Source organism: Eschrichtius robustus, chromosome 1 (assembly GCF_028021215.1).
Source record: "Eschrichtius robustus isolate mEscRob2 chromosome 1, mEscRob2.pri, whole genome shotgun sequence".
In the NCBI taxonomy this organism is placed as follows: Eukaryota; Metazoa; Chordata; class Mammalia; order Artiodactyla; family Eschrichtiidae; genus Eschrichtius; species Eschrichtius robustus.
In genome coordinates, this window is record NC_090824.1 from 48,657,738 (window position 1) to 48,682,259 (window position 24,522).

The 24,522-nt window shown below is 39.9% G+C and overlaps 1 protein-coding gene across 2 annotated transcripts in view; it reads right to left on the reverse strand.

The window, feature by feature from the left end:
• Positions 1–862: 862 nt before the first annotated feature.
• FRMD6 (FERM domain containing 6) overlaps positions 863–24,522 on the reverse strand; it is a 78,755-nt gene continuing 55,095 nt past the window's right edge. For both annotated transcript variants that reach the window (XM_068545514.1, XM_068545511.1), the window contains exons 6-14: positions 23,184–23,370; positions 19,861–20,016; positions 16,559–16,624; positions 15,600–15,668; positions 12,924–13,098; positions 8,051–8,386; positions 7,164–7,295; positions 5,760–5,851; positions 863–3,772 (exon numbers count right to left, since the gene is read on the reverse strand). In XM_068545514.1, the coding sequence (XP_068401615.1) occupies positions 3,488–3,772; positions 5,760–5,851; positions 7,164–7,295; positions 8,051–8,386; positions 12,924–13,098; positions 15,600–15,668; positions 16,559–16,624; positions 19,861–20,016; positions 23,184–23,370 (1,498 nt within the window). In that variant the 3' untranslated portion in view covers positions 863–3,487. The remainder of the gene's footprint in view (positions 3,773–5,759; positions 5,852–7,163; positions 7,296–8,050; positions 8,387–12,923; positions 13,099–15,599; positions 15,669–16,558; positions 16,625–19,860; positions 20,017–23,183; positions 23,371–24,522) is intronic.

Here is a 24,522-nt window from a genome sequence, read left to right on the forward strand (position 1 = left end):
ATGCTTCCAAATGACCAAATGACTCAATTCTATTAAAGTTAAATGTTTGTTAGAAGACTTGAGAACCTCTTCTCTCCCACCCTAGTCATCAGGGGCATATTACACCCATTACCTTATTTAATCCCCAACAGTCCTTTGAATTATTCCTGTTTTACAGCCGAGAAAGCTGGAGCAAAGACAAGACAATGGATTCCCCTTTAGGAGCAGAGCTGGGCTTTTCAGAATCCTGACTGTTGACTCTAAGTTCTGGGCTCTATACTTTATGCCATGTTGCTCTCACATTTGGTCTTGCGAATGCATGCTTTTAAATGCAATCACTCATTTTTCTGAAATTAGAACCAATATTCCAATAATGTCTGTTGAATGGGTAAAAGTTAAAGTAGCTATTTTAATTTAAAAAATGAAAAATACTATTATATTTTAAGAAGGAGAGTCCTTTCAGCCCCACACTTTGGGACTGAATAGTGGCTGACTGCCACACCCTCTCAGACTGAGCCTCTTGGAGCCTTGGTTCCTTCATCCCTAAGTTGAGAAGAATAATAGTACCTGCTTTATGGGAATACAAGGATTCAATGAGTTAACACATGAGCTTCTATCACACGTGGAGCAGGATGGGGCACATGGCAGGGCTCAGCATCAGCTATTAGCGTCATCTCCACAAGGGCCATTTTGCTCAGAATTCTACCAGGTTGTCCTTTAATGTGCTCTGTTATAGGAAAGAAGAACAAAAAGAGAACATTCACTCTTGCATAACTGAGAACTCAATTTAAAAAAGGCACTTCAAAGACAAATAAAAAGTAACTTTATTGACTGCTAATCTTACCATGAAATTCCTATAAGAATAATTACAAAATAATGCAGTTCTTTTTTTTTCACACACTTTTGGTATCATCTTGATATGATGATCCTTTCACAGAAAGGATTATTTACAGTTTATGTAGATATAAAGTTCATTGTTGCAAATACAAATGTAGATGTATAGAGGCAATATATACCAAATTGGTATACTGACTAGCAATGGATATTAACAAATGCAGAATAAATAACAGCTTTATACTTCTCCTTTTTTATTTTTAAAACAATTTCCAAATACAAAAATGTAGATACTCAAAATGGATTTTCACATACATATATATAATTCTGCTGCAAACAGTGGATCAAAAAGCAAAAATGTCCTTAGCACGTTTCATTTTTGAAAACCCACGAGACTATTCATAAATGCAATTAGAAAGAGGGTGTGCAAAACCACCAACGATGCTGGAAAAACCCTAAAGACCTGATTCTGTTTGAAGTAGAGAGAAAATAAAGTATAAAGCACTATGTACTTAATTAAATATGTTTTTTTCTTAATGTTTAAACAAGAAACACTAGGAGCTAAGGAAATGTACCACATTATGAGCTGGGCTCTTTAGAGTCAAACTTCATCAGGATTTGTCTCTTAAGCATCTGTAAGAAATGGTGGATTATTTAATGACATAAGTAAAATAGTCATTAGATGATCCTTTCATACTTTCATCCTTTTATACAAAGATTGAGATACTTTTATACATTCTGATACCTGAAACTTTGGTTCTTTCAAACATTTCATAAAAGCAAAATCATTTCATGACTACAGAATGTCATAGAATTTTTTTCCTTTTAAAGTGTCAAGTTAGGCCAATTTGACCAGGCTTGTGTGTACACACTGCCCTGTCACGTCCACGGTGGGACATGCGCGGGACAGTACAGGCGGAGTTTGTTCTCGTTCTCCATGTGTTTATAATACTGACTCCCATCCATGGGGAACACTGCAGGTGCTGCCGTACCCTAAGTCTATTTCTTTGTTACCTGAAAACTTAATTTTGTATAAAAATATGACCATTTCTTTAGAAAATAATATAGTTTTTTTAATAAAACCTGGTAGATAGAAAAAATCGTATATCAAAATATGGTAAACAAATGTTGTAAAATATGAAATCATTAAAAACATCTCATAGAAAGACATTGTGCTAAAGTACTTTCCTGAAGTGTGAACAACACTGTTACTGTACATCTAAAGGTTACTAATGTTCAATCTCCTGACTTGGTTTCATTATATATCCTAACAGCAGTGGCAGTAACTGTCTTAAAAACAGTTCTTTCTCAAACACTAACATTTTCTGTATACTTCAAAATTAACGAAAAAGACATCTTCTGGATCGGTGGTTTTCAATCCTGTTACATACTAGCTCCATCTGGAAACTTTAAGAGAAAAGGCAATTCCACCTGAGTCTCACCGCAAGAGACCGATTTAATTCATCCAAGGTGGGACCCAGACATTGTTATTTTTTTAAAGCTCCCCAGATAATTCTATGATGCAACCAGGGTTGAGAACTATGGCAAAAGACACGTGAGAAAACAGTCGTTCTTAACTCTATCTATCAACTGATTGTCTGTAGGCATCATTCATTTGATGACGTATCCTCTGTACCAAACAAGAAAGACCATATATACGAGATAGTCATGGGAGCCAAAATGAAAAGTTAGTAAGCTTTAAATACATATAAACACACACAGTCCCATATATTTACATATGTATAACATGTACGTATAGTTAGGGTATTTTGGTTAAGCAGAAACCAGCATGACCATACTTTGCTCTTGATTTAAAAAAAAAAAAAAATCCACCAAGTACAGACATATTTTAAGACACTTCCATAGTTTTAACAGAAACTGGTTTTGGAAACTCCACAAAATTCATTATGGCATGAACACAACCGATCCGTTACTTGGACAAGGGGCTCAGCTGAGTCCTAGAGCTTTCTGGAAGAGCAGGAGGATGACGTGGCACTGACCAGGTGTGAAGGAGTCACAAGGCATCGCGGCATGCACGGTCTTTTGGTTATTGCTTGACTCACATCTTCTTGGCCCTGGGCTGCCCTTCTGGTGGAGGCATCTTTGGCGTGCTGGATTTTGACTGCTTCGTTCGTGTTCACTTTCGTACAGCCCCAGTGGGGTGGCAATGGCTATGAGTAGGTGACGGTCTCTCTATTAATAAATGAGAGCCTCTTCTCTCTCTCTTCCCTCCAACCACCGGCATTTCATGAGGGAGTGGTAAAAAAAAAAAAAATGTACAAGCAAACAAAGGAACCCAACAACATCTTTCACATGATAAAAAAAAAAAAAGTGTTGTTACACGTAACTGAACTGGGAAACAAAACAATGAACAAACACACCACAGTTGGATATTCTGAAGGCTTGGTAACCAGTAAAGCACATTTCCTTCCAAAGGATCAGTGAACTTCTGGGCACTTGTCTTGGTATACATTCTCTGTAGTCCTTTTACTTCTGTGTAATACTTAAAGTGCAACTGTCCCTCAGCTTTTATTTCTGTCGCAAATATTATAAAGAAAGAGCTATGTTTGGGGTGAAGAAAATATGGCACAAGTAATAGGTAAAGAAAGAACTCATGGCTTTCACAGCCTCTAGTGAACAGCAGGCTGTCTGTACAGCTGCACATAGACGTCCTTTATACAACAAACTCTGGAACTTCATCATGCGTGAGATCCAGAGAAAAGTATTTGCTGGTTCTTTTGACTGGAAAAGCATCTTGGATGTTGACACACTGCTGAGCCAAGCAGCTGCTGCAATAGAGGCCTTCCTCATCCAGTTCATGGCCGCACCCAAAGGTATAACTCTGAGCAGTGTCCTGACACAGCCCCGCAATGCGCAAGAAGTCTTTCTGATACAGTCTGATGTCATCGAGGCTCAAGCTATGTCGATCGGTGGAGGTCTTTGGTTTTCGACATATAGTCTACAAGACAAGAGAAGGTTGAAACAACTTTAAGAGCATACACTAAAGCTAAAAGTTTAGCACCATTTGCCTTGTACAGAGAGAAGCTGCAAAATCATAAAAGGTTAAGGAATCCTTATATGCTAGGAAGTGGTTTCCAATCTGTGGTTTGTGGGCCCTGAGGCCCTGTGGGGCAAAACGCCACTCCCACCACCACCAATAATAGCAGCTAGCTTTTACTGAGCCCTTATTATGTGCTAGACCCTAGAACTCATTTAATCTTCCCATCAGTCTGTGAGCCAGGTGCTATTATTCTCCCCCCTCTACAGATGAATAACCCAAGGCACAGAGAAGTCAGTGCAATGTGAATCCAACTGTCTGTAGCATCTCAGAAGCCAAGCAGTTATCTTAAAATCAGGTTGCAGAGGTAAAGATACTGTTTCTCGGTTTTTCCATGAGGATATGGCAATTCAGCACGGCAACACTCTCATGCTGAGGTCTGTTATTCTTTTAATAAGAAATGGGAAAACAAACCAATTATTACTCAAGAAACACAGTTTAAAAAACGATTTTTTCAAAAGCCAGAATTCTTGCGTAGAAAAATAACATGAAGTGCTCTTGGTATAGCAAATGTTGGGAGACAGCCCCAGGGCAAAGAGGTGGCTCCTGAACACTGCAAGAGGTCACACTCTGACAAATGCTCCACACAGCAGGTAGCAGACTTTTAGAACTCATTATCTCAAGAGGTGGTTCCAGCTGAAAATATAAGTAGGTTAAAAAATGGTTCCAATAATTACATGAATGGAAGATCCTTAATGGTTACTTAATGAAACGAGGCATTACAGTTCTAATCTACTTTTGCGGCTGAAACCACAAAGGCCAGCCTTGTTAGAATAAGATATCACTTTTTCTGGAGGCAAAAGTACCAGGAAGAAAGGACAGAGCCTGAGCTCAAAAACATTTTACTTGGAAGGGTCAGGTCTGAGAGCCTCCTGAAGATGACGATCCTTGTACTGACGTCTTCTGAGGCTCCACTGAAATTTCACATAGAATTCATCAGGTCATCGCCACGAAGCATCAAGGCAGGCACACGAATGCTCTTCCCATCTGGTAGATGTGGAAGCTGATCCTTCGCGGTGCCCCACAAACGTTCACGTACAGTAAGAGCTAACGCTGACTGGCAGGGCTGGGGTGCAAACCCAGTCAGTTTGACCCTGGAGCTTGTAATCCTAATCATCATGCTACATGTACTGCAATAAATATCACTCATTGGAGTTTCCAGAAGAATATTTAATAAAATGTCACGTTCACATTATGGTTACTTAAATGGAAAAGAAAAAAAGGACAAATGAGAAAAAAGGGAAGAAAGAGAGAAAAATATAGGAGGCAAAGATTGCCAGAATGCAAGAGAAAGAAAGAAAAGAGGAACACACGTAGAAGGAAAAAAACAAAAGAGACAGAGAACACCCAAGTGCTTCCCTGGAGACAGAGGTGAGTATCAGCAGTAGATTATATCTAAATGCTGCAATGGTGCATTTTAATTTATCTATATCTTCTGATAGTTTAATAGTCTAACCAGTGATCATGGGTTATCAAATGCTCTAGCTTAGCATAGTTTGAAAATTCAATCTGAACGGAATAATTAGAGTGTGGAAACATTTCTACCACAACACACCTGATGAGAAAATCACTCTCCCAGTTATTGAGATCAACACACACATACACACACCAGAATTAACCTGAAGCCTGAAGACTAGAGGCTTCCCACCCACATAAAGTATGAAACAAAGTACATAGTTTATCCAAATAAAAACCCAACTCAAAGATAAACAGAACTAGAAAATAAATGGACATAAATTCAGACTAAAACTAGAATGTATGTATCTACTAGGAATCATTTCATTAAGGTTTTAAATTTCTGATCATTTATGTAATTATAAATGTAAGTTCCTATTTAAAATTTTCTATAACTTCAGCTGCTGATTTAAAATTTCAATCCCTTCCATACCTGCGGAAGAGAATCAGTACTCTGGCCTCGAAGTTTGACCACCGTCTCTGAGGAGCTGGAGGTGGAAGAACCAATTTCTTTCACAATCAACCCTAAAGTGAAACGTAGAGAAAAACCAGTGAAGACTTCAAATTATTCATCCCTCTTGCCACTCATCTGACATATACTGCTACCAAGAAGCAAAGGGCAAATATTAACCACTGCCCACAAATCTCACTGTGGCCCTTTGGCGGCAGACGACCAGGGGGGGATCACATTCTCTCCCTGTGCTGCAGTGAACAGGAGGAGTGAGATACACGTGGGGTTAGAGCACAGGATGGAGGTTAGAAACTGCATTTCCTAAAATAAACTTTTAATTAAGCTATTTATGATGCAGTTGGGAATGAACACAAAGGCTGAAGGTGCAAAGCAATCTCTTTACTGTATCTCCTAAAGCTCCCCCACTCTCCACACAACACTGACTTTGAATTTAACCTGGACACAGCCTCTAGGTCTGGTTCTACTTAGACGAGCAGTGGGTTAAGTGTGGGGCTCGGGCCTCCTCTGGAGTCACACAGATCTGGGTGGGAACTGGGTTCAGGTAAGTTAAGGAGCTGTGTGTCCTGGCCAGTGTCTGTGTGTCCTTGTGTCTGTCTGCTCCTCTTATAAATGGCGCTGAGCCTAGTACCCATCCAACTAAAGAGCAAACACCCACAAAGGGCTAGGTCCAGGGCCAGCATATGGAACACACTGTGTTCCGGAGGCTCCTCTTGGCCGACGGGGACACCATGGCACAGGCCTCCTGCAGCAGATCCCACCGGTGAGACACCAAAATGGGAGGCCACGGTGAGAAGTCAGTTCTGGGGCTCTGAGGTCAACGGAGCTCCCTGTCACCTTTTGAATCAACTTTTGAGTCAATCTTCATAGGAAGAAGATGTGGACTAGTGCACTGGTTGGCACTGGGTATGGTTCCTTTTGAATTTCCTTGTAAATGTGCCCTTTCCTGCCTGTCAATAACTTGCTCCAAAACCCAGAACCAGCACCAGAAAACTCAGTATCAAGCCTGGTGCTCAGAACACTGAACAGACTCCTGCCAAACTTCCACGAGAATGAAGGATAGAGCAGTACACTACGTCACTACTCAATCTTAGCTCCACGTTTTTAAAACAGTGGGCTCACATTGTAGAGATTCTGGCAAACTAGGATGATGCAAAGAAGAAAATAAAATCATCCATAACCCCATCATCCAGAGAAAAGCCTATTAATATTTTTATGTATATTTTGTCATATACACATAAATATTTTTATAATTTGAGATCATACTATCTCAACAATTTGTACCGTTTTTCTTACCTAGGTTTCTTATATTATTAAGTATCCTCTGAACCCACTAGCTAAGGAGAGCACCCTCCCGAGGGAGCTCACCAGAGTGTCCATTCAGCTTCCGAGACAGGAGCATGTCCTCTGTGATGTAGATGCACATGTCTGGGCTGACTTCCAGGGACTCTTCGTTCATCCTCTCCAGGTCCCTGGGGTCGTCAACCAACATCTCTATTTCTGACACAGAAGATGGAAAAGACATTTAGTGACATAAGGGGAAATGGCCACTGTAATTCATAGCCACACCTTGAGGGAGGTTATTTAATTATTCATATTTAAAAATAAATCTGCTAATGAGACTCCACAATAGGAAACTCTAGCGACAATTCTCAACTAGATGCTGCTTCTCTTTTTCACAGGACTGCTGTGTTATCTACATGTCTGCTAATGCCATGATTTGACTGTCAATTATTCTTCTCTTTAAGAAAAAAGAAAAGCTATACTAGCATGCTGTGATAACAAAGGGCCCAAGGAGACTGATGGGTCATTTGCCTCATGCCAAAGCAGACTGTCGACAAGGACAAAATGAGTAGTGCATGAAGCTCCCCATCACCCATAGCTGCCTTCTCTCAGAGCATTTAGCGACTTGATTTGATATCCACGTGAATTCTATAGTAAGCACACATTATGTTCTGCAGTTTTCCTTAATGGAATCAGTGTATCTTTTCCCCAAACCTGAATGCTATAGCAATTATTTGAAACAGAAAAATAAAAAAGATGCACACAAGTACTAAGTTTGGCTGATACAGGCTATAGGTCTGATCGTATCTCCTTAACACAGGGTTAAGCAGCCAAATGTTGTGTTTCTTTCTTCTCTATTACTACATCAATTCTACAGAAACAATAATGCGAAAAAACTGGAAGAGAAAAAGCAGAGCATCCCAGACAGCAGGTCAGCACGGGTAGCTCCGAGGGCCTGGGGGGCAGGTTACCATCATCCTGCAAATCCTCCTCCAGCCGGTCCTTGCCGCCACTCTCCACCCCGGAGGTGTGGGAGCTGCCGTGGCTGGTCATGGAGCTGCAGGTTTTCAGCTTGTGGTGGATGGCGCTGCCGGGGTAGGCATCTTCGGGGCCCGCGTCCCGGGCCTTGGTGTCGGCCTCGATGCCCGAGGTGTGAGAGCTGCTGTGGCTGGCGGTGGAGTGACGGGACAGGCGCTTATGCTTCATGCTGCCCGCGCTGCTCCCACTGGCCCGGGACCGCTTCTCCAGCTGGTCCATGTCGAGGTCCAGGTTGTCGCTGATGTAAGATTCCCGGTACTGCTTCTTCTCTGTGTGGTGAGGAAGACAGCTCGTCATTATATTCAACCAAGGCCGAAGGAACAGCTGATTAGCTGGGGTCAAGCCAAGAACAAGTACAATTTCACATTCAGAAGTGAGTGAATGGAAAGTGCTCATAATTCTGATAGGAGCTCAATTTAAGAAGACTGCAAAATGAATAAAAACCAGTACCACAGATATGAGGCGAGTATTTAACTACTCAAAGAGTTTTAAAGCTTCAAACACCATAGAAGAATGCTACTCAAAGTGTAAGATGGCAGATCACTTCTTGTCTGCAAACTGTTATCGGTCCACAGTGGAATAAGTTCAGGAATTGAGAATAAACATTTAGAAACTTTTAGAGTGATCTGACATTGCCAGGACATCCACGAATGTGATTTTGAACTTTGCAAAAGGATTGGTCCACAGTGGATTAGAAGTTTTTAAAAATCTGGTCCTTCCCCACAGATACTTTCAAAAGGACTGCTACAGAAACGGTTCAATAAATATACTTATGCTAATTGCCTTTCATTTGATTTATTCATCTGTTCAATTTGGGCCATTGTTAGCTTAGCTCTAACTGTTGAATACAATTTAAAATAAAATTATTCTTCTGAGAATTTCTTTCAAAAAGTTGTAGAATTTAGATTTTCATGGATGAAGATTGCTTTTCTCCATTTAGGCTGAATCAGTGAGGTTTTACCATCTATTAAGAACACATAGTAATCACTACTGGTTTGATAATTTATACCCATGTAGCCTCTGATTGATTAAACTGTTCTTTGATTTAACATGTCAGTACACCTCTTTAACGTAGCAAAGACACAATATTGGAAAGTCCCTTTTATCCAATGCTAAACTAACCATTACATAAAGGCACAAAGTTACAACTGAGCTACAGGTGTACAACTGATACAAACATACTATTTTTGTGCTTCAGGTCAGAAATTTAAAACAAAGAAATAGTTAAACTGCCTTGTATCTTTAATACTGATGAGAAGTAACACATTAGAACAATGTTAAAAATGGAGAGTGCATTTGGGGAATGTTAAATTGATATTATTTCAGAAACTGCTGACTATCAGACTAATTGGGTTCTCAAGGGCCTGTTAATGGATTTAATTGTATTGTGTCTTGGTTAAGTAAAAATACTTGCACTCTTGATGTTTGAATCCAGCTCTGAAGTATAATCACCACAGGCTTCCCCAGAGAGGGAATGAACATCAGCAGGAAGAGAAAATATGCATTCCAGGATGCAAAATGGAAAAAATGCTTGGAGAAGGTTGTGTGTACATTTCTGGGCTTCAGCCCTTTCATGTCAATTCTAAGGAATCGAGCTGAAACACTCAAAGGTGAGTGTGCGGAGCCACACAGAGGCAGACTGGAACCAGACATCAGAGCCTAACACACACATCACTGCAACAAAAGTACATCCATCTACAGCCCTTTTTTTAGGGTTAGACTGGGTTCTAATGATTCCTATTTTCTGAAGGCAACAGGAGTTTGAAGATGAAGAACTAAAGGGGTCTGCAAAATTCTCATACTTTCTATTCACTGTAGTTTCAATACAATAGCCATATGGCCCTTGGAAGGGTAGAAAGTTAAGAGAAAAAGTAAAAAAAAAAGTCCTATATGGTGTTCGAGTTCTAAGACAATTGAGAATTGTGGATCTAATAATTTAAAAACTTTTCTATCTCTTTAGAAATAGCCCTTTTACTCCCAAATTTCTGGTAGATTTGGAATCAACTTCAGTTATTCTATACTCACAAGCATAGTCACTAGAAGACAAGCACTTTGCCGACTTGTTTTCTATCTAATAGGAGCCTAGCATGAACTACTTCCTGTCAATGTGTCAGCGCAGCCTTGGTGTTCCATGTGCTGGCTTCTATTCCTGTCATCGTACTTTATCTCTTAGACCCTCTGCAAACATTTAAGAAGCTTCACACCAATCGGTTACAAAATGAGGGAAATGCTGAAATAATTCTGAAATTTATTCTAAGAGATGCAAAATGCAACCTCTCACCCCCTAGTAATCACTGGTGTCAACAGGGCAAATCATCAATGTGCCAGTGTTCTATTTATTCCCTCTATTGTAAAAGCCCACAGACCACCAAGTTTTTCCATATGTTCTTTTGTAATATAATGCAGTCAATGTGCCCTCTTGACACAGACCTAAGAATAAGCCCTAGCTACTGAATAAGGTTGAGTTGAAAAAAAATTTTAATGACAGAAGCATTTTTTATCCATCTGTTCTAAATACCGTAAGATTCTTGTGATCATTTTTACTATAAAATGAGAAAATAGTGTTTCAGACAAGGTGATTCTAGATGAAATTTAATTAAGAAAAATATAGATTCTTTTCATGCTGTGATTTTGGCTAATGTTAATAGCTTTTTTTGTTTAAAATGATGGAGTCCTTAAGTGTGGGTGAGATAACTGGATTCAGGCCAAGGTAAGTCCAAAGAAACTGTTTCAGGTTTTCTTCAGATCTGGAGGGATTTCTAAGCAGAGAAAACTAAAGATGTAAAGGAAAAAAAGCCATCCCTGCAAAATCTATCTATATGTATCCACGTAAAAGATCCAATCTGCACCTTTATCATTCTCTCACTGCCCCTACTCACATAAGCCCTCAAATGCACTTGGTGCTATGCTTGGTAACAGACAAAGCCCTCCCCTCTTAACACGACATTCTATGTAATTTTGCTTTAGAACCTGTAGGGGAGGTTCGTTAATTCTTTCAAGCTCTAAGGGGCTCCTGTTAAGGTCACCTAAACAAGAATTTACTAAAATGCTGCTGGCAGAGAGCTGCTGGAATAAGTGAATTTCTCAAGGTGCCAAGTTGGCCATTTAGGAATGAAGCCAACTTGGCAAAATGATGGGCTCTGCACCTAAGTTACCTATGCTCACAAGCTTCCTTGGCGCTTCTGTCCTGTTTAAATTCCTAATCTTCATATCAGTGTCAGAGAGATATATGCATTTATTATACTGATGAGTCATCATGGGAAAGAACTGGCAGTCTGGCAGCAGGGGAAGCCAATACACTTGACAGTGAGACCAATTCTCTCTGAAGACAGATGCAGTTTGGTGGCGGACAGTGGAAAATGATTCACATTCCAACTGATACTTAAATTACAATGGCTTCTCCAAACTGGGTCTCATTTAAATCCACAGACAGCTTTTGAGAGAAATCAATCAGATGCAAACCTCTATAAGGTTTTTGTTTGTTAAGAGAGAAAATGGTACAGATGAACCTGTCTGCAAGGCACAAATAGAGACACAGATGTAGAGAACAAACATATGGACCCCAAGGTGGGGAAAAGGGGGGTGGGATGAACTGGGAGATTGGGATTGACATATATACGTAATATGTATAAAACAGGTAACTAATGAGAACCTGCTGTATAGCACAGGGAACTCTACTCAATGCTCTGTGGTGACCTAAATGGGAAGGAAATCCAAAAAAGAGGGGATATGTGTATACACATAGCTGATTCACTTCGTTGTACAGCAGAAACTAACACAACACTGTTAAGCAACTATACCCCAATTAGGAAAAAAAAAAAAAAAGAGGACAGGTACTTGTCTCACTTCTATAGGAAAAGTGAGGTCTGAGAGGTCGAAATCTGTTTCCTATATGGACCTAAGGTGAATCTGCATCCTAATGTTCATGCAAATACCCCAAATCGAATCCGATCGAATTACCAAGAATTACTACAAAATGAGTTTGCAAAAAAATCGAAGACAGTAAAAAACCAAATATGCAAAGTAGCATTTTTGGGGATTAGAAGCTAGAGTGTGCCGAACAGGGTAACCACAGGAGATAAAGAGTTAACCATTAGGTTAATACTGTGAAGTTGAAGTCTGCAGCTAGAAGCCCCCATCCCCGTCTTCCTCTCTTCACCATGACTTGACCCCCCTTTCAGGGCCCGGAACTCTGAAGCCCCAAAGGCACTGCTCTATTCTGTGTCTCAGCAAAGCTCCCACAGGACTGGCTGACGAGATCCTCAATTGTAAACCTCTCTCTCCTTTGTTTGTCTTTCTTGCTCAGCCAGACGTGGGGCCTCCTAGCAGTCAACAAGAGGCTGGAGACATTCTGTGACCCACCTTTATTGTCACTCTAACCTAAGGAATAATCACACTGGAAGGAATTCCAGATAGCCTGTGGATAACAGCACCAAGGTGGATCAGTGTATAAACAAAGCTCTGAGACGCAGATAAAAGCTGATATGCACAGAAACCCTGGCCTGCGACTTCATGTGGTGGCTTTCTGCAAGAATTCTCAAGCCAAGTGTGGGGAAACCTTACAGAGGCTGTTCTCGAAGGTAGCTAAATGGCAGGGATCATCTCGGATATGCTGACTAGCACTGTGGGAGGTGGGCCTTCCGGGACAGTGCTGAGATGAAACAGGAATGCTGCTGGGGATCTGGAGAGGCCGGCCCCCAGGTCCCACTCTTCAGAAGACTAAAGCCCCAGTTCTTGGCAGCTGTAGAGTACGGGGCCCCGGGTGGCAAGAGCACCATCTGCTTCCCGCCCGAGACCCTGCAGGACCTTCATTTTCCTCCAGCTTCCGGATGTGGCGCAGGACAGGCTGCAGGTTCATGTAGAGGCGGTGGCTGTTACTCAGGAGCTGCAGCAGGTGTCTGGAGCGCATGGGGCACCCCGTGTAGTAGATGAGCTTCCTGGCTGAGGGCAAGCCATCTGGCAAAATCTCAAACTTCTTCCCCTGTGGAGGGACGGCATGAATCAGATCAGGAAGAAAAGTGTCCTATATGCCAAGCTCCCCTTCATTTTCTAGTTAGTAAGGAAAACTACAGACTCAGAAATAGATGTATAAAGCTCCATCCAAAATTCCCGGAGGATAAATTACTGTTTTCCCTTTCAAAAATGTCACAGGACAGAGGATTACCAAAAATTCAGGGAAGTGCCTAGCCAGGGCCTTCTGGTTCCATCTTTGGTTTCTCTGGCTGGCCAGGCCATTTACATAATGGAGAAGAGAAGGGCCCATCACAAAAGCATCCTTAAATGTAATCCCAACACCCTAACTCAGTAAACAAGACAACAAATTCTAGAAGGGTAATGCATTCAAATATCTGTTGAACACTTACAATGTACCAAACACTTTGCTAGGCCCTGAGAAAATAACAGCACAGAGGACAAAGTCCCTACCCCCATGTCACTACATTCTGGTGGGAGAGACAGTAAATAAACACATAAAATAACTGCAGCTTATGATAAATTCTGGGAAGGAAATAAACAAGGAGTTATGATAGTGAACAATAAAGGATATCTATTTCGGGTTTAGAAAAAATGAAAAACTCTCTAGTTGGATAAAAGAGGGAGCTGGAAGCCAGAAGGAAGTTAGAGGGATGAGACAGGAAGGAGAAATAAGAGATGGAAGTAGCGTAAGTATCTTTCTGTCAGTAGAGGAATCTCATTCATTAGGTTTGGGATCATTAACATAAAGTTCTAAGTTGAGGGCGAGGGTTTGGCAAAGTTCCTTACAGTTATGGAATGTTATTAACTCCTTTAACTTTCCTGACAATGAACAGGGCAGCAGGACTACAGAAAGGAATATTCCAGGCACAGTGAGTCTCAGCTGGAGGGGAGAGATAAAGCAAAGAGGGAGGCATATTCTAACTACACACTTAACGTCACCAGTGCAAAGCAATATGGGTTTGTGTAACTCAGACGTGGATGGAATTTCTTACCTCTCGACTTTACATTTTAAAAGGAACCAACATTGGATCTCAATGCTAGAATGCTTATAACTTACACTTAATGAGCACTAAGCATGAATTAACTCACTTAATCCTCACAAGTCTATGGGGTGGGGGGTGGGGGGACAGTCAATTATCCCCATTTTGGAATGAAGAAACCAAGGCACAGAGATGTTAAGTGATTTGCCCAGGGTCACACAACTAGGCAGGGCTGGGCTGGCTGCAAGAAGAATCATCTGGGAAGTTTGCCAAGATAGATTCCTGGTCTCCACCCCAGACCTACTGAATCAAAAATCTCTTAGGTGAGGATGATGAGGCCCAGAAATCTAAATAAGCTCCTCAGATGCGAGTGATGCACAACTAGATTCAGGAACCACTGGGTGCAGGACCCTTAAGAAATTCAATTTCTATAAATGTATTTTATTACTTCTTAACTGGGGACATGAAGGGGGCAAGTGGGGTAATAATTTGCTCATTTACAAATAGCTCCACTCCTTTCCCAAAGAGCTTGAACAAGAAAGAGCCAGCGAGTAGGAGGCAGGTCAGGCCCCATTTAACGTATGAGTGAAGTGAAATCAGATTGGACTGTGCCCAATGTAAAGTCAGAAACAGGTCTTTTAACTCCCAGGGCAGTGTGGAGTCAGTGCCCAAATGCTATTTGGCAACAGAGCCCTTTATTTATATAGGCCATCTTCCTGATGGAAAGAAAGAAGCACATGTGTCCTAATCCTTATCTTCCTCCTTTCTTTGTGTATTTTTTCCAATAATTTCTGAACAAAGCGAAATTATGAATTTTAACGACCACTAGAAATACATATAATTAACTGTAATTCTTTGAACCCTCCCGCAAATGGATACAGCTGACAAAACAGTGAAACAGCTGGGAAAAATCAAGAATCTGCTCCAACAAAAGAAAGTGTATCATTCTCAATAATCTAAAAGTAAAAGTACTTTTCCCGTTAAGAATTGCAGTCCTTTCTTTATAATGATGAGTTTCAACAGACAGATATTAATAGAAACATCTTTTTATATCACTCTTTATTCTTTGCTCAAGAGAAGTTAACTTCCACAAGAACTAGCCAACCCCCATGCTAAGAGTAATTTACCCTCTGATTACAGCTTTCTGTTTTCTAATCCCTCTGCTGTACATTTTTAAAAACAATTCTGTTTGATGAATTCATCTTGAACTTTTCCCATCACATTTCTTCTGAAACTAGAATAAGTTAGGGTAGAGTGGTGGGGACCAGATACACAAATAAAAATTAGTAATTTCTTTTGCTATAAGACTCTGTGTTTTAGGTTCACTACTGAAAAGTGGCAAGGATTATAATTATAGCACACGCATAAGAATATAAGACAGCTAACTAACTATTTTCATCTTCAATTTTGAGAAAATATCAAGTTTTGTGCCTGAAACAATACTTTGTTTAAAAAAACAAAACAAAAAACAATACAAGTCCACAAAAACAAAAAACTGAGTATTTTAAGTCAGTTATTTTAAACTTACCACAAACACCAACTTTCCAACATTGGTCCAAGGGAAATCATAAAGTAATTGTTTCTCTTCATCTAAATTCTGTGGAAAGAATTATAAGAGTTACTTATAACTCTTACAAGTAATGCACAGAGAGTTACTGAGGAAACTGACAGATATTCTAAAATAGCTCTAACTTCTTTCCCAGAAAACTAAAATACAGTAATTAAAATCTGAAAGAGGTCCCCAACTCTCTTTGGAGATATGCAGACAGTAATTAAAAGAGGAGTGATACAATTCTGTCGCTTTTGGTTCCTGAGTGACTGCGTTAACCTGCCCTTTTAAGGCAATCTTTTCCCTTCTGGCCTATCCCTAAATTTAAATAAAAAGTCCAGAAGCCTCAGGCATTCAAGAGATGAGATAAGGCACTCAGACTTTCATAACTGGATACTTTGCCTATATCGAAGGTAAGGCATCCTTTTATTCTCCCCGGTCTCACAGAGGGAGGCACTCTCTCCCTTGTTGATGGCTGTAGCATAAAACCATCCCACCTGCAAAAGGATGATGGTAACTACTTACTCAAGGGACAGGTTTTATCAGAAAATTGTAACGGAAATTAAAATGTCTGGTCAGTCACTGTATTAAAAAGTCATTTTTCTTTCCACAGATATAGATGTACCAGATGATAAAAAAGAATATTAAAAATTAATGACACACAAAGAAAAATGTCTGGATATTAATGATCTGTGAGTGATGAACTGGGGCCAATCTTTGGTTTGTTGTTTTCTGTTCTAGAGGACTTATTAGTGTCAAGGATCAGACTGCTTCACTTCGTCTATCCCACGTTATCTACATCTGTGCTAGACAAACAGGAAGTAATGACCAATCAATGGCTGGAAATGGACCAGTGAACCTATCGCAGGACCAGGCAGGCACAGTGCCACAGTAAGACATAGTGGATGCCATTTGACACTTACTTCCCATTAACTAACCTGAAAAATCTGTATTCCCCGCATGGTCAATCCAAGGGTCAGAGAAGCTTCAATTTCCCTTTTATCCTATAGGAATAAAATTGTATGAAAAAGTATATTTTTCTTCTACAATGAACAATTTAGCACCAAAGAAAAGAACCAAAGATAAATTTCAGGATTAGAAAGCTTTTGACTTAAAATAACTTTGCTTGTCTTTCTGCATCCCTTGTTTTCTGTAAGATTTAAGAAAATCATGGGCACATATTAAATCAGTAATGGTATTTTCTACTTTCTAAATCCCTGCGATTTCAAAGTTTTAGTGTTTTTACTATATTATATACACTTTCATATCTGACAATATTCTAAATATTTGTGTTACTGAGAACTCCAGTAAGTAAGACTATTTTGCTGCTTTTACATCATTTTTTTTAATCTTCTCTCTTATGCTTAATCTTTTCTCAGAAGTTAGAATCTTGAATATAAGGTTGTAGTTATATTCTGAGGTGTACTAGACTTTATGTGTTTAAAACTGGTTAAATCTCCCAACTCTGAAAACAAAGTCAGAGGCAAGCCTGAATAGTTAATGCTCTTTCATGAAGATAGCTAATAAAGCTATAAAAGCTTTACATTTAGTTAGTCTTGAAAGAAAATACTTATGTTTAAGAAGTTCAATTATCACTTGCCAATATGATATACATTCTACCAGCTAAACCATAAACTAAAAAAAAAAATACTACAACAAGTATAAGGGAAAAAGTTGTACAATTAAGAATGTATTCTGAACTTGGCCACATCTTCTAAGTGCTCATCTGTAACAAGTGGATATAAGGTATAAAGTTCAAAATAGAAAACAAAATTGCTGAGTAACTAAAACATTTTCATTATGAGATTTCTCAATAAAAACAATAAATGAGTACATGCAGATCTTTATTACATTTACTGCCAGTTTTTGCATGATCATGGAAAGGGATATTTTTAGAAAATGCATCCTTACCTGGCATAGTAAAGAGAAGCCACAGCTTATTTTCACTATTGGGGCTGTTTTTTCCCACTAATACTCTTTACATCAAGAAAGGCACATACAGTACAGACTTAACAGGAGAAACCAATCCATCACTATGAGCTTAGGCCAATTTCCCTTTCAAGGCTGTTCTGATTGCTTCCTGAAATAAGATTGTGCTCATAAAAATGCTGGTCGTGCGTGTATGAGGTGCGTATTACTGGGAAAGAGGCACAGAGGTTTTTTTTGTTGTTGTTTTAAGTTTCCTGTCTTCTGTCTCCATTTTATTAACAGTCCTTAAATGACGCAGTTTTAATGGCGGCCACGTGATTTCTTTAAAGAATGAAAATTCTGCCTATAAGGAAAAAATATCTATTTCCCCACCTCATTGAGTTCATTAGTATTAGTTATCTTGCTTTAAGCAGACCAGAGTGATTTTCTATGACACATAAAAGTAGTGCACTTTAAACAAATTGAAAGATTAATTTTTACATGAAAGATAAATTGGAGATATCTACTTCACTAAAGGATTCCTAATAGGATCTTAATAGGATTCTTTAAAATACCAAAGCTTCCCTAGAAAATAAAAAGCAACCAATATTTACTGAGCATTCACTAATGTGCCAGGCACTCCATCTGGTTATTTCAGATTCACCATCTTGTTGAATCTTCCCAACCTGTGATATGTATAGGATCATTCCCACTTAACAGATGCCCAGGATTGTAGCAACAGTTGCCTAGGATCCCAGCATGAGTGAATGCTGATGGAGGGTTTATAAAGCCACAGTCTTGCTGATATATCATTCATACTTCTAATACATTTAAAAATATAAATTTATTGTCAAAAAATGTCATTTATTTGCATTTTCTCATATAAATTGAGGTGTCACAATGAACTCCCTTAAAAGAAAAAAAAGAATTCAGTCTTCCAGGAATTTAGCTGAAGAGATCTTGTGGAACTCTATGCCTTTGAAAGATGACAGGGCATTAACAATGCATCTCTTGCGCATGAAAGAGAAAAAATAACATCCTTTGCTCTCAAAAGACTTTTTAAGTCTTTTGAACCAGCCAGGAAAATTACCCAGCAATATATCCAAACTACGGTCTAGTCTCCAATTGTCTAGTTATGCTAATCTTACCACAAAGGATGTAGGAGAGATAACAAACCTAATAATAACAATGATAATGGTAAAGGCAACACGTTTAATTTCATGCCTAACACATGCTGGGTACTGTTTTAAGCACTTTTCACCCACTAATTCCTTTAGTGTTCAATAAATCTCAGAGTTTACTGGGTATGTTACCATCCCCATTTATCTATGGGGAAACTAAAGCACAGAGAGGCTAAGTAACATGCCTAAGGTTACACAGTAAGGGGGTGAAGCTGGGATTTAATCCCAGCAAGGTAGGCCCAACAGACCACACTCTGAACCACTTCATCCTATTTGGTTGGAGAAGAAATATACCTTTGAATACTTAAGTGGGAATTCAAGGGTTCTTGCCATGGAAGTGATACTTGTGAAATAGGGAGAGGAGTGGGAAGGAGAAGCAGGAGAGAAGACAGAACGTGACAAATAGTATTGCCAGTGATTCCCTGCAGAGCCCGCCCCAGTTATTATTTGGGTCTGTGACCTCTGACCCAGGATGGAAAAATGAGGCTAGAGACACAAGAACACAAAACACAAGGACACAGGAGAAAGGCAGTAACAAACTTTAGAGTGACAGCACAGAGTCAGTGGTTTAAGCACACAGGCTCTTGTCAAGTAGACCTGGGTTGAATCCTGGCTCTTATTAGTTTTGTGATCTTTGGTGTGTATCCTGGTCTGTAAAATGAAGATTACAGTCCTATCTTATAGCTATGAGGATTTTAAAAAGAGGATAAATATAAAGTGGCCCCATAAACACAATACTCAATAAACATTAGCTATTGTGGTGATGTTCTTATTACTAATGGATACATGCAGGTACGGCTTCACTTCAAGGAGTATTAAAAATTACTGATTGAACAAGTTGCAAATGTTACTCCCCAAGGCAGAAATACAGATTTGGGAAGGAGAAAAATAACTATTTCATAATCACTGAAATGCCAGATGCACAACCTACAGCCACTTGTTATCTCAATACTAGGACCATTAAAGAGACTCCATTCTGCTCCCAGGACTGAGGAAAAGCATCATTGACTCCAAGACTGACCAATGATGACAAACAGCGCTTGAAATGAAACTCTTTTAGAAGCCCATTAAAAACAATTAAAATGACAACTTTCAATAAAAGCTTCTCCTGATCAAGGAGGTACGGCTGCAGACCTACTGCAGTTTTGTACCTTATACAATCTGTAGTAATGGACGGCAACATCATCCAGTCGGACGGCCTCTTTGATATATTTAAGATGAGCTTCAGAAGCCGTCAGTGCGAACTGATCTTTGTGCATGTTTGGAATGTGCTTCAGGATGTAGTCCTTTCCTCTCTTGGAAACAACCTGTTGGAATACAATGGGAGCGCAATGCAACATTTGTTGGAGGGATGCAAATACTACCCTCATCCCCAAAATGATGAAAGGATGAGAACCAAAAATAGGCCATGTAAACTGGCTGATTTCCATTAGAAAATTCCCACGCTTATTCTTTTTTGATCATCTGTTATGTGACCTGGCTGAATCAGCAAATACTAGAAGCGACAGAGTCAATTTAGCTGTAGTACTCCATATCTAAGAAGAAAAATCACAAGAAATGGGAAAAATATGTTCTCTTGGCTTTAAAATCACCAGCAAAGAAAAACCATGCAAACTTGCACAATTTTGTCCACCTCACTGCTTATACTTGCAGAATTACTGGTACCATGAAATGCAGCCACTGTCAGCACATCTTCAGGTTCCGGATCCTACTTAACTCTTCTAAAATTACAGCCACAGAGTGGGAGGTTCTAAATGTTAATCCGAAGAAAGCAGGGGACTGCGAGGAATTCTCAGAAACATTTCTGGTTTTTGCATAAGAGGCTGATATGAACACTTTACTCGAATACTTATGAGAAAACAGTTTCACGCAAATATTCATTACAATTCACTGCGACTTCAGTTTTCATCAGACAGTAGTCAAAGCTTTTAGATATCAAAAATATACAGTATCCAGTAGCTGCAGGCTCAAAGAAAGGTGTTGATAAGTTAAAAGTCTTAGCTGGTTTTACGAAGATTATAAAATATGGAAAGAATTATGCAAAGTGAACAAAAAGCATTTTAGTTCTTAAAATGACCAGGATTTGAAAATTAGAGAATTTTTAGTTTTATCATTGTTTTTATAGTTCCTGATGTTTTGTTTCTTCCTATGAATATTTTAAGGAGAATTAAACATGATGAGTTATTGGCCAATAATCAAGTTTTGCTGAGAACTCAAGTTACAGATTTTTCTTTCTAGGTTCCTTTTACATGGAGATCACCTATATCAGTACTTGTCAACCTTTTTCAGGTCAAAGAACCCCTAGAAAATAATATCTGTAAGGGCAATGAAGTAGATGATTTTGGTGATCTCAAGGGTTGAGAAAGCTGGTATCTCAGCACCCTGGGTGCCATGGCACACTAATGGCAAGCTCTGCTTTAAAGACTAAGGGTCATTGAGTACCTGTTGATAACTAGGGAATGTAAATACAGGTTAATTTTGGCCCAACAGACATTGCTATGTAATAGCCTGACATCTTTTGTGGGTTTTCTTGAACAACTGAAGCACAGTCAGCCAGTGAACAAAAGCTTATGTTGAGCACCGTGATGTGAAATGCTGAAGAAACAGAAAAGGTTAAGTTTATGCCTGTCCTTTAGAATATGCTAAGAAACACTTAGATTACTGGGTGCAAGAGACAAACAGAGCATTTGAAAATAAAATACTTATGTTCAGGGTCTTACTGAGCCCAGAGGAGGGGCATTGGGCACCTAGACAGTCTGCCCAGGGAACCACACCTGAGCTGATGAGCAGGAGTAGCCAGGTAAAACAGGGAGGGGGCCTCACCAGCTAAAGGAGCTGCAGACAGAAAGGCCCAATGTGTGAAACACCACAGTAGGTGTGCAGACACAGGAATTGCTGGGTGTTGCTAGAGCACAACACACAAGGTGCAGGACAATCAGAAAGGAAGCTGGAAAGGCTGGCAGGGACCACATGCTGGGAAGTTCCTAGGTCATGCTTGGGAGCCAGGGCTTCACTCCGCAGATGAAGGTTTAAATCAGAAGCAAAATCAACTCCTCTGCAAGCTGCAAGTAAAGCCTGAAGCAGGGACACGCGTCTGCAGGAGTGCTGATGAGAGCTGGAGGCTGGGAAACATGAAAAACCACGACGGGGAGGACACGTGGTAATGTCTAGGAAGTTAAGAGCAACAAAAATACAAGAGGATCTTATTTCTTAAGCTGGGTGATGCGGAATCAAGGGTTTATGTTAGAGGATGTTCTCGTCGACTGGATGGGGCAGGGAGAAAGGAGGGTGATAAGAAAGAGCCCCGAGTGACTCAAGTTTCTGGGTGATCAGGTGGATGGCAGTGCCACCGGCTGAGGTTAGGAACACAGGGGTAGGAACACAGAGAAGTGAGGTGGGAAGAAGACGAATTTGATTTGGGACATTCTGAGTGTGAAGTGCCTATGGGTAAACAGCTGTCTTACAGACATAGGGGAGAGAAACAGATTCAGGAGGTGCCAGCACATAGGTGGTTGTAAAAAGCATTAATTTGGAGGAGATCTCCTGGGATGTGAGTGACTAAGTGTCAAATGCAGCAGAGAAATTCAGGAAAAGAAGTGAAAAGTGTCCACCGGATTTGGCAATTTAAAGGTCACCGCTGGCTTTAAGGACAGTACCATCAGTGGAGGGGGTGGTGAGGAAAGAAGGCAGATGGATGTGGGTTGAGGATTACACGTCGAAGTAAAGAAGCTAAAAAATCAAATATACGTCGTCACTTTTTCAAGAAGCTTTACTGAGAAGGGAAGGCGAGATTGGTAGGTCTTCTTTCCCTCCCTCCTTTCTTCCCTGAGGATGGGGAGGTGTGAACCAAACAAAGTATGTTCTGACATAAGAAGAGTTAGTTGGCGTAGAGGCTGAAGATACGGGAGAGAGAGATGTCTCAGCAGAGACCTAGAGGAAGAATGGGAAGCGATATCAACAGGGTGGGGATGGAGAAAGGACCTCTGAGACAGTCAGTGCTCAAATAACCTAAGTTTTCTTGCTGAAGTAAGGGGGTGGCTCCTCTTTTGAGAGTGAAGGAGATGGTGGTCAGATCAAGCAGTTTACTTATATTTGTTTCCTCAACACAGGAGAATGATCTCACCTTTTAAAGAGTAATGTTTTTCTCCCTTCGAAGGGGAAAAATGCTGCTTGAATTAAGAGTAAATAAGAAGGTCAAGGCCGTGTAAATGCCAAAAGAAGGCAGGCAAATTCCAAGTTCCATAATCTTTAGGATGGATAGCAATCCTCTTCTTCATAAGCCATAAGCAGATTGAGTCCATCGAGAGACTGTATGTGCCACGCTCTCAAGTGTGAAATGTGTATCTGGGCGTGATGGAGGGTGTACTGGCCATCAAACATCTGGGTTCCCAGTTCTTGTAGCAGCATGACTACCCACACAATGAACTAGAAATGTGCTAGAGAAAACACTTTAGAATTTGAAAACAGTGCCTACCCAAGACGGGAAGTAAGCCTCGGGCTCAAAGTATTTTCCATAGTGCTTATTCCTTTTGAAGTTCCCAAGATCAGCCTGCAGCGCGAAGGCTGCCAGCAGGAAGTAGGCCTCCTCTCGGAGCACACACTGGGAATGAAGAACTTGTTTTCTCAGGTGCCAGTAATAATAGTATCTTGCTGCTCTGTCACTAGGAAAATAAAACAGAACTCACATTTTGATGGAACAATCTAAAGGCATGTAAACAGAACCCAAATCCTGCTATCCATCTGGTGACAAGAGCTCTTCTGTTCCTGCTCCCTCCTTCCCCCTCCCTCCTCACTCACTGAAAAGGGGGAGGTTGTAGCTAATACCTGATTGCTGCCTAACTGCTGCTTCACCAAGGTCGCAGAGCGTCAGGACCCCAAGTCAGACTACCCAGACTGCAAAAATAACACTTCCTATGGCCAACAGCATTTGATTCATTCAGAGAATGGAAAACAGATCTGAATCATTCCACTCCAATATGGGATATACTACATTGAACAAGTATTAGAATAGAAGCCTAGGCATCTGTTGTCTGTATTAAAATAATTTTGCTACAATAATGCTGCACACATGACACAAATAAGGACAAATTTGAGGAGACAATCCTGGCTTGAATGTTATGCTGTCCTTTTTCGTTTTGTTTTTCATCTGAGCACATTACAAATACACTAAGGCCCTTTTCAAAATATTTCTGTTTATATGCCCTACTAGAAAAGAATTTGCCTAACTATGAATAGTCTTTTTTTTTTCCTCTAAGAATGAATAAACTGAAAACTCTCCTTAAATCTTTTTTTTTTTTTTTTAATTAAGTGGCTGTTACTTTATGGGTGTGATTTTATAGGCACATGTTATAAGAATCATGATAGTCGTCACAAATGGAAATACTAATAGTGCACTCATTACAATCCATTGAGGTTAGAAATAAATACAGTCCCCATTAAATACACTGAGTAAGAAGTGCTGACTGGGGAAAAATATGGTCAAGCTCCAAAAAATGTCACAGGCAAACAGGACGCCTCTGTGATCAAAGTAAAAATGCAAGAAAAAAATGTGTGTGTGTGTGTGTGTGTCTGTGTATGTACTTAATGAGTATTTGTCTTCCTATTATTTTAGGTTGAATGTTCACCTGAGATTAATAGCTCATTAGTTGATGATAATAAAAACATACGGGTTTACTTTAACCAAGATTGTGTTTAAAAATGAAAAGTTTAAAATTTAAAAATAAAGCATTTATGTAATTTTTTTTCCCTTATGACTTTTCAGAGCACTTCTTTTTATAATGTTGAGTACACAGTGTTTGGACTAGCTCATCACT